At 44.7% G+C, this 10834-nt stretch overlaps 1 protein-coding gene across 1 annotated transcript; it reads left to right on the forward strand.

Annotated features, from left to right (window-relative positions):
- The first annotated feature begins 716 nt into the window (after positions 1-716).
- Positions 717-7444, forward strand: metrnla (meteorin like, glial cell differentiation regulator a). Its single transcript, XM_071473098.1, has 4 exons — positions 717-1091; positions 2807-3195; positions 6359-6418; positions 6543-7444. The coding sequence occupies exons 1-4, from the start codon at positions 988-990 to the stop codon at positions 6854-6856; spliced, it is 867 nt and encodes a 288-aa protein (XP_071329199.1). The 5' UTR covers positions 717-987; the 3' UTR covers positions 6857-7444.
- Positions 7445-10834: the final 3390 nt, after the last annotated feature.

Consider the following 10834-nt stretch of genomic DNA (forward strand, 5'->3'; position numbering starts at 1 on the left):
ACAGTTAATATGCTCCAAGTAAAGTAGTGCCCTCCATACAGTAAATGTTGATCCATGTACAATTTTGGAAATAATTGAATCAAAGGCTATACAAATGGATGGTGGTTATTGGGGTAATTGCTAATGTACTGTTTATAATACACAATATAATACAAATAATAACCACTTTTCAGTCCTCAAATCTCAAAACATGAGCATGCAGGGCTGCTGTTGGCCTTTGCAAACAAATTCTGAACTTTGAAGCTGCCTTCAAGTGCTGTCACAAACTTGTCTACTTCTTGTCAGAAAAGGAATAGTCAACGCGTCTCAAAATAAATAAATAAATAAATAAAAAATAATAGAAAAAATAGAAAATAATGGGGAAAGTGACATTTTTATGTGATAGTTATTTACTCAGATGTACCTTATGTATTGTAACTAATAAAACGAAAAAAGAATACATTTTTAAATGTAATTCAATCAATTACCGGTACTGTAAAATTGGCACAATTGGCAAATTAACTAATTAAAATTTAGCCTACCCCTTTATTCTACCACTGCATAATAGAGTCGCTCAGTTCCGGTTGTTAAAAAGCACTTCTGCCAACTTTATATACTCCAAACTACCGCAGTACTACGGTAAGTTTTCTTTTTTAGCGACGCTGCGAAATCGGACACGGGCTGAGCACTTGAATGCAGCATACATGACAAACTGCTGCGGATGGGGTGTGACGTGGAGGGGCAGTCAGCGCCGCAAGAGCGAAGTCGCGGCTCAGCTCACTTCACATTTTACGGAGGGCTGTCAGCACTGGGCGCCACGAAGCGAGAGTGATTAAGCGCCTCAAGTCATCTGAACCTCCCGAGAATAACAGGAGAAACCCCCCCCCCCCCCCCCCCGGGGAAACAGCACGGAGCGATCCGGGGGCACATGGAAACGCCATGTAGCTGGAAACACGGCGGCGGACTTTATCACAGTTTCTCTAGAGAGGAGGCGAAGTGAGCGGCGAGATGAACGTGCTCACCCAGATGCTGGCCTCCCTGCTGCCTCTTCTCCTGCTCTGTCGGATTTCTTTCTGCCAGTACTCAAGCGACCAGTGCAGCTGGAAGGGCAGGTGAGGTTCTCTCTGAGCTGTTTATTGGAAAAAAAAAAAAAAAAAAGCGAAGTGAAGCGATTGTAATAATAATAATAATAATAATAAAAAAAAGTCTGAAAGTCTGCGAGCTGCTGCGACCTGAGATGACTGTGACCCGAAACCGACGCTTTAACGAAGAGGACACAGAAAAGATAACAAAATACAAATATAGAAACAAAGTTCAAAGTGTGGTTTACTGACTACATTCATTTTGTGAGAAGTGCAGTGGTGTTTGGTCTGGGTTGCTCTGGATATGTGAAAGATAATATGAATGATAATCAAGATGTGACTCAGAAAAAGCTTTTCAATCCATTTGTTCTCTCTGTTATTTAGAATAATGTTAACTTTTGACGAGTATGGAAATAGTACAGAATAATACATTGAATCATTATTTATTCCAGTGATCAAATGTAGCATGAAAAATCTCAGGCAGCGTCATTATTCTGCTGTTGGACAGTTGATACTTTCGTCTAGGCTTAATGAAGCCCACAAAAGTGCTGAAATATTCACAGAATCACATTTACAGATGTGTCAAGAGCTTTTAAGTATTATGGTTAAAGTTTTTAAAAAATATTCCAAATAGATTCTTAAACCTCAGGCAGCATATACTGGAAAGTTTCACCTCCCATCAAACATCTGCTGAAATCTGTTTTGCACTTGAGAGGCTGTGTGGTTTTGTTTTTCATCCTCCAGTCAGGAGGGGTAGGCCATATTCAGTACTTTGAGCTCTTAACCAATAATCTGTTGTTCATTAGGGAGACTTGACTAATCTGCTTTAATTGCATGCAGAAGTGATGAAGTTAGAAAGGACTTAATTAGAGGCGTGCTGAGGAGAGCCTGGTTATGGGGCTTCAGCTGCATATGCTTAGCATGTGCCATGAGTTCCTTTAGATCCATGGCAAATTTGAATTTCAGCATCTCATTTTCAAGAAACTGGGCGTTTCTCCCTCAGAGTCAAACCGCTAGCTTGGCATGCACGCGCTGGTAGACTGCTGATGGCTTCCTGCCTCTGGCTTTGCCACAGAATGACTGACAGACCGGAGTTTTCAAACCCTGACCAGGCATTAAGTTCTGGAGGGAGTCATTTGGTCATGCTGGCGCCAGAGTCCGAAGTGCTGCCCGGACAAGTCTCTTCCAGTCTCTTTGGTGGCTTGAAAGCAAGGGGAGGTTCGGTGCGTGACCTGCATTTGCACTTGCATGCAGCAGGCCCAGCTACTGTTGCTGCTGTTGTCTGCCCAGAAGCCCCTGTGTCCCTCCATTCATCCATTTCTGCTTCCAAACTCTTCCCAAAGGCAGCCTGCCAGTGGTGCATTTTGCCAAAGCTCTGGGAGGAACAATGTGGTATGGGGAGTGTGTGTTGGCGCTGAGGTCAGTTTGGCTGCTCAGGCTCGTGACTGGTCATGCAGCCAGTCTTGTGCACAGACGGCCCTTAATGCTTTCGGAGGAATGTGGTTTAATGTCCTCAGAGTCTGCCCGAGGTCTTCACCTTGGTCAGTTAATGCAGTCTTTAAATGACCAGAAAATCATTTTTAGGCGACTGAATGATCCCTTTATGTTGTATTAAAGAATAAAAAAAAAAATCAGGGTGAGTTTTAGAACACATCGGCAGAAATAACGCTTTCACATTATAAGGTTCAATTCCTGCTGCCTTTAGTGTTGCATGGCTGACATGTTCTCCTGTCTTTTTCTTCTAGCGGTCTGACTCACGAAGGCCACGCCAGGGACGTGGAGCAGGTGTACCTACGCTGCTCCCAAGGCTCTTTGGAATGGCTATATCCCACAGGGGCCATCATCGTGAACCTCAGACCCAACACGGTCTCCCCTGCTGCCGCTCGCCTCTCTGTGTGCATTAAACCCTCCACAGACTCCAGTGGCACCAACATCTACCTGGACCGCAATGGCAAGCTTCGGTTACTGCTGCCCGAGCAGGACCAGGCCCGGGGCAAGGTGCACTGCTTCAGCATCCAGGAGGGCGCGCTCTTCATCGAGGCCGTCCCACGCACGGACATCAGCCGGCGGATCACGGCGTTCCAGTACGAGCTGGTCAGCGACAGGCTGGGAGCAGAAGCGCACACACTGGGTGGTAAGACTTGTCTCCTTCTATAAAACGGTATCAGTGGAAGGCGAGCAGATAAATGTCTTTTACTTTATCTGGGTGGCCATTATAAAAGTCTGTAGACTTGTGATTGATTCCCTCTAGAAATGGGTTCCTTTGTGCTTTGTCCCCTGTGGTGTGTGCCGTGGACTAAATGCAGCCATCTACTGGTGGAAACTTTTATTAAGTTGGACTTTATTAGTAGGAAACTCAACATTTGCTCCAGCACACAGCTAACACTGAAGCCAAAGTCCATTTCTCTGGAAGAGTTTTCTGTACATTTTGGTTTTGGGGGGGGGTATCAGTCAAACTCACTGAGCATCAACGCATCACAATCTGCAGCCTGTAAGGTTTTATGGAACTTTTTGTTTTTTTTTTTAGTATAAAATGTTGAATATTTCAACCCATTTCACAACATGACTCAAAAAATGCTGCATGGCTCGAAACTGTAGTAGTTATTTTTTGATGGCTTGTTTGTGGAGGGGCACAGCCAAACAGAAGGCCTCCACTGGAAAAACAGCCAACTATTTTCACGCTGCGTACCTGCCAAACCTGCGAAGGTTCAAGCTGCGCAACTGTGCGAGCAACCGTGTTTTTTTTTCCACCTAAAGCAAAAATATGAGCAGTATCAGGCCCACATCTGTTTTTACGGCTCTCTGGCTTCACATATCCACACCCTGCGTCATTTATCTGGCACAGCAGAGAGAGGGAGAGAGAGAGAGAGAGAAGGAGAGAGAGGGTTAAGTGTGTGTGTGTGTGTGTGTGTGTGTGTGTGTGTGTGTGTGTGTGTGGAGCTGTTTCAACCACATTAGTGTACTCCGCTCAGCTCTGCAGCTATAATGTGGTGCTCTGATGTGGCCTGAGATAGCACCAGGATGATTCACAAAGACAGTGGTCTCGTGTCATCTGAGGCCTGAGCTGGTGGATTGATTGCCTCTTCGCCTCTTCGCTTCTTCTCATCTTCTCTTTTTTTTTTTTTTCTTCCCTCTTTCTTCAATCTTTCCTCTCCCTTCCTCTTCTCTCTGACCCGCTGTGCTGGGATTGCGTTGCTCACCATCAAGCTGGAATGTATCTTCAACCAGATGTTGGGAGGAACTTCTAGGAGCATATAGGCTTGTCCCCCCCCCCCCCCCCCCCCCCCCCCCCCACTCCTTCTTTTCTTGCTGTCACTCCCTCGGCCTCCCTTTCAGCTCACTTAAATTATTCCCCTCTCTCAGTATTTCCTACCTCTTAATTTCTTTCTTGTCCATTTATCATTCCGGTATTTTTCTTTTCATTCCTCTCCATACATCTTCCCTCTCGCTTCCTGTCTGTTTTATGTGGTTTCTGTCTGTGCTGAGTGGTATTAGCAAGTTGTGCTCCATTACAGTGGAATGCATCAGGGCCCAGATGTTACAGGGACACTGTGTGTGCCTCCTCCACTCCTCCGCTACCACTCCTCCCATCCCTCATCCCTCTCTGCCTTTTGTGAAGTGGTTCTGATCAGAGTGGCGCTGCATGTGCACGGGCCAGAGAGAGATGCTGACTCCGCTCTCGGCCCATTCCTGTGGTTCTGTTTCATGTCTGACATGTGAGCCCCGGGCTGCTCGGCTTTGGAGGAAAGAAAAAACACCCCTGGGTTTAGGGCCTCGGCCCGCTGCTCTGTCTGATGCTACGGCAGCACGCAGGCTCACTTCAAAGTGCCTTTTGCGCTCCGCTACGGCCTCTGGGCGAGGTCGGCCTCTCTGAAGTCTCCCGGCTCTCCAGCTGTTCTAAAGCCGCCCGAGCTTGTGGCTGATTGATCTCTGATCTCTGTAGTGGTGCAGCAGTGCCTCATGTTGCTACACAGGCTGACCTAAGACATGCTCACCCCTCACCCCTATACGCTCAACTTCAGGCAAGCCAGCTAAAAATAAGCCCCAGCTCAGCTCCTACAGATGACAGAGGGCACAAATTTCTTCTTTAGCAAGAAGCGTTTTTCATTTAATAATGGTCAACACATTTTTCTGTAAACTCAATGAATCTTTCTTCTGCTCTGCTTCATGGCCAGATGTGTAGATTAGGGGGATTTCTGGTGTGTTCCACCTGAGTTAACAGTTTCGGTCATTTCTCCTCTAATTTAGTGGATAGACACCCTCTTGCTGCCCCACCCTCAGCCCACTGCTGACTTGACACCCCTCCCTCTGCCCCCGCTGCTCTCCAAACCTGCCCCTGTGTGCCCCTCTGCTGCTGAGGAAAAACCACAACAGGTTTAGGGCCAATAAAGGCGTTCTGGTGAGGCTAGCCACAGGACCACCTGAGTCAACTAATCATTGACTTGACTGCTCTCATTTAAAGCCCTTTCTCCTGCCATAAAACACTGGTGGAGGGCCGGCAGGTTTGCTGCTCTGCAGCCTCCAATCAAAGGTGAAATCTAGCCTGGGGCAGGTTTTTAAAGTACTGAGTGGAGGCTGTTCACTTTTTCTTTACATCCAATTATTTGCCCTCTAGTTACAACACAATGGCCTCTCATAATTTAGCCTCTTTTTAAGGCTGTTAAAAACTCTACTTGATGTTCGAGTTGTGGTTGTGCAGTTTCAGTCCCAGCAGGTCTGCTCAAACACTAACAGAGCTCAGGTCAGAGATGTAGCCTCTGCTTGTCTTTCTGCTCTCCTCATCCTTCTCATCTGGTCCTTGTTTGTCATGGAGTGTCAAGGGGTTCCTGTTGTGGTGGGGGAAGCTTATGGAACAGCCGCTTTGAGCATTAAACATACACACACGCACGCACACCCACACACACACACACACACACACACACACACACACACACACACACACACGTCAGCATTTTCTTTAATAAACAATGATTAGCTCTGTTTGGTGCAAAACCCAGAGCTGAATCCTGCTCCGTCGTCTTTTGTAAATAAATGATCATTTGTGGGGATGGAAATTACTGTGACTCGAGCTGTGTGTGTGTGAGGAACACGTATTCCTACATGCCTGGACCAGCCACAGTTGTGTGTTTTTGTAAGTGATACTTAATTGTAAACTTGTGGACCTGTCAGCAAGATTTTTATCACGCTGAAAGACCCGGAGTGCTAAAGAAATCATGGACTTTTCCTGTGTCTGTTTGTAGTGCTGAGTTAAATTTTGGCTACAAACTCATCCACCCTCTTCCTTTATTTCCACTCAGCACCTTGTCAGCCCTGCAGCGATGCTGAGATGCTTCTAGCCGTCTGCACCAGTGACTTTGGTAAGTAACAGTGCTGTTTTGAAGAATTACAGAATTACCTGCTGGTGTACAGTGGGCGGAAGTGTCCAATGAAATGTAGCTATTGCCAGGATCTAAATGTGGTCTTCCTGTTTGGTGTTTCCAGTGGCACGGGGCAGCATTAAGAAGGTGGAGCAGGAGGAGGAGCAGTCGTCTGTCACTGTGCAGATCAGTCACCTCTACAGACAGAAGACCCAGGTCTTTGCATCTGGTGGTGTGAGGGTACGGACCTGGACTGGTCACATCAAGATGCCCCTGCAGTGTGGGGTGAGGTCTGGCGAGGGCGAGTTCCTCTTCACTGGGACAGTGAGGTTTGGGGAGGCCTGGATGGGCTGCGCCCCACGCTACAAAGACTTCCTGCGGTCGTATCAAGAGGCACAGCAGCAGGGGACCAACCCCTGTCACGTGGACTCTGATTGACTGGGTTACCTGAGCCCATGCTTGGATGTAAGGACAAGTCCTTGGCGGGTGGGGACGAGAGCTGAACCACGTGTTCATGCTGAGGAGAGAAAAGACTGACAGACTGGCGCAGCGGCAGCGTCTCTCTCCTCTGCTGTCTCATGACTCTTTGGAGACAATGAATGGAGCTCCTGGATGTTGCCAAGCAGCACGTTAGCCGGACTCTGTTCTCAAAGGTGGACATGATGCGAAGTGGAATGTGTTGGGACTGCCTTTTCTCGCAGACGTGGAACTCCCCAGGTTTTAAATGTAGCAGACGCCGTTTGGTTTTTATGTGTATAAAATGTGAATGAACATTGTATATTTTGAAGCTCTGCGTGCTTTGTAAAAAGCTTGATGTACAGTTCTGAAGTTATTTCTTATGAAAGAAATGTATAAAGTGAAAGCCTCTTATTTTTATTTTGTTTAAAAAATGATTTGCAATTTAATGCCTGAGTTCATGAGCTTTTCAGGCTGTACAATTGTTAAAAAAAAAAAACACACAAAAACAAACCAAAAATAAGATAAATCTCTTTTGTTCTTGAGAATAAAAGCTTTTATTCCATGGAACAGTGTTCACGTTTGTGGTGCTTACATGTGACTAAATCTTCAGTCAGCAAATGTCAGACCATTGTTTTGGGTTTTGACTATTCAGTGAGCATAGTAGATTTATTTATTTTTTTTTTTTAACGTGGGATTTTATTTAGAGCTGAATCAATACATCAGAACAAACCAGAAAACAAACAGAACAGAAAATAAAAATGCAAATCCATTACACCTGTTTTTGAGCAGATATTTGCAGATTTTCTAATGTGAGGATTTGCTGCTTCGCTATATTTTTATATTACTGTAAACTGATTATTCTGGGCTTTGGAAATGTTGGATGAGATGTGTGAGGATGTCACCTTTGGCCCTGGGGACCTGTGATGGGCACTTCTTTTACTATTTGTTGACAATTTAGTAACCAAAAGATTAATCTGTTAATTTGGAAAATAATTGCCTAATAATAACTAATAACTGACAATGAAAATAATTGTTAATTTCACAGCTAATTATATAAATATATTTAAAAGAAATAATAATTTGGACTCATTAAAACTATGAACCATGAACTGAAATATTATCGAAATTGCATTATGGCCAAGTGCATTATCCAAATTGCAAGAGCTGCAATTTCTTTGAGGTGGTGTTGGAGATGCCCCGGGCTATAAATCAGATTCTGCAGACATAAAGGAACAGGCTTCTTTGTACATGCCCTGACAAAAAAAAAATCAGTTATATTCATCAGTGAAAATGAAATGCAAATGACTGTTCCAACTGAAATTGTGACTCATATCGCTGTCACAATATCTGGCAAAAATACTCATATTTTACATTTTGGTGTAGATGGCTATGGATGTAGTGGATAATTTCAGATATAAAATATCACAGTGTTGCTAATGGCATAGGTTTTTCCACATTTCCTGGTTGCAATAAAAACACCATCATATGATGTGCATTATCCTCTCCAAGCTTCACCTCAGCCTTGAGCTGGGGCTGTCTGCCAGGGGTACAGAGAGATTGATATCAGAGAGTTGGGGTGGATTCCTCTGTGCTGGTTCCTGTGGTGATGGGGGTGGCCGTGTGTCAAGGTCAATGTGAAAGGCCTCTTTGTTCCAGCGCAGCAGTCTGGTATGAGAGAGAGGACTGAAGACAGACCTGAATACAGCCCTGTGACTGGGCACGCAGCAGAGAGCAGCACTCTCCAACCACACTCCAAATTTTGATTGGCAGGCACAGTACTGCCCGAGCTCCCTGTTTAAATGAAGGCTTTTCATTTTCATCACCTCAAATAAAACACAAGGAACCAGTCAGGTTATTGGAACCCATAGCTGGGCTACCACACCAGATGATACAGCCTGCAAGCCAGGCTTGTTAAGATGACATCCAGTTCATGGCTGAGGCTCTTTTTGTCTGCCTTTTCACTTAAACGGAAATGCACCTAGAATGTCTTTCAATAAACTGCCCCACATAGACAATCGCTTTTCCAGACAGCGCTGTGCTTTGAATTGAATGTCTGAATTCCAGCTGAAAGCCAGCGGTCCCAGAATTGCTCACTGGGAAATGCAAACAGAGTTTCTATGGTAACGATGCCTTACTGCGAACCTTGTCGCTCTGGCTTTAAGACTAGGAGCCTTGGAGGAAGAGGAGGAGGAGGAGGAGGAGGAAGAGGGTTAGTTGGCTGTTGAGTTTTCGTTGGTCCAGCTGTCCTGGTAGTCAGACCTCACTCTCTCCTTCCTCTCAGGCCAACCAGCCTCGCTCTGCCTGGATCATGTGGCCAACAGCAGCTGCTGGTAACAGAGGCGCAAAGTCTTCAGGTGATTCCACTGTGTACATAATCAATATAATAGGAGCATGGATAGTGTTTGATGTATTCCATCTAGTCCAGTGCACGGAAGCTGTCTCCACCCTGAGCTGCAGATAGCTCAGTTTAGTGAGGATTCTTTCATTAGCACCGTTAACAGGAGCAGCATTTATCTTCAAGCTCTCACACAGGTTTGTTTTCACTTACAGCTGCAATGATTAGTCAATTAATCAATTAGTCAACCCAACAGAAAAGTAGTCTTCAGCTATTTTGATAATCAGTTTAATTTAAACATTGGTTCCAGCTTCACAATTGGAGAATTTGAAGCTTTTTCTAATCTCTTACAGTATAGTAGATTGAAAATCTTTGGGTTTTGGACTGTTGCTCTCACAAAACAAGACATTTGAGGATATCTCCTTGAGCTCTATAAAACTGTGATTGCTGTGTTTTTTATGTTTTATAGAAATAAGTAATTAAAAAAATAATAGGCCATAGCACTCTTTTATTGGAGCTCTGCAAGGAAGCTCATGCTAATAATCACAGTACTGTATAAACCTCTGCTATTTGTCTGTGACACTGAGGTTATTAACAAGATAAAGCACATGACAAATCTCCATTGGAAACAAAATGTGATCATAGACAGAAATGAAGAAAAAGCGTCTGTGTCCCCATAACAATTATCTACAGATAGTTTTTGTACTGGCTATTGTCACAGATACAGCACTTTCTCTCTGGGTTTATTTCAGATGATAAGCAAAACAGATCTAAATTAAAATAACAATCTTAAATGAAATTAAATTTAATTTCATTTAGCCATTTATAAATTACATATAAAATACATCTCAGCAGTTTTCAGTAGGGGTTTGGTTCTAGTGTCACTGGGTGCAGCTTATTCAATTAATCTGTTATATATAAGCACATGAAGTCAGTTGCAGCTTGGGCGAGGTCAGATTTTGTTGTAATTCCAGTTAGGAAGGACCAGTCTAAACCAGACATGATTATGTGGAGTCTTTGTCTTTGTCGGTGTGATTCACTCAGAAGTCCCTGCATGGTCATCTCGTGGGTGGAATTAAGGAAGAGAAAGAAAAAGAAAGAGAGAGAAAATTGCAGTCACGGCAAAGTGCACAGTCACTTGGCAGAAAGAAGGGCAGTTGAGTTAAAGGGCAGGAGGACCCCAGCAGAGAGAAGAGGCCTGTGAGCCCAGTGTAGTGGCTAAGATTTTATGCCTCTCTGGGAAGTGCTGGAATGTGGGGAATGTGTTGACTTCACACATACACACACACACACGCGTGTGCAGCCTCCCCCACTGCCGCTGCCTTGATTAGCCGGAATCAATAGAGTCTCTGTGGTTTTTTCTGTGAGTGTGTGTGTATGTGTGTGTGTGTGTGTCTAAGTGTGTATGCCTTCACTGTGCGCGTGGCCCCAATCTCAGCACACATAAACACACCACCCCAGCAGAGAGATGGCCGCCACCCACACTGAGCCACAACTCACTCTGCAGCTGCAGTCCTAACGCCTCCAATCTGACACAGTGCTGCGCTGACACTTCTGTAATGCAGCCTTAAGATCATTTATCAAATTTCAAGATGAAAATGTGATTTTTTTTTTTTTCCCAC

Source organism: Trachinotus anak, unplaced genomic scaffold (genome assembly GCF_046630095.1).
Source record: "Trachinotus anak isolate AG129_WGS33_773 ecotype Australia unplaced genomic scaffold, CSIRO_AGI_Tana_v1 ptg000003l, whole genome shotgun sequence".
In the NCBI taxonomy this organism is placed as follows: Eukaryota; Metazoa; Chordata; class Actinopteri; order Carangiformes; family Carangidae; genus Trachinotus; species Trachinotus anak.

Bases quoted from the DNA above. Each gene is read 5' to 3' on its own strand.
- metrnla (XM_071473098.1), top strand. From the start codon at position 988: ATGAACGTGCTCACCCAGATGCTGGCCTCCCTGCTGCCTCTTCTCCTG. The intron at 1,092-2,806 runs GTGAGGTTCTCT...TTTTTCTTCTAG, and splicing joins CAGTGCAGCTGGAAGGGCAG to CGGTCTGACTCACGAAGGCC. The intron at 6,419-6,542 runs GTAAGTAACAGT...TGGTGTTTCCAG, and splicing joins CGTCTGCACCAGTGACTTTG to TGGCACGGGGCAGCATTAAG.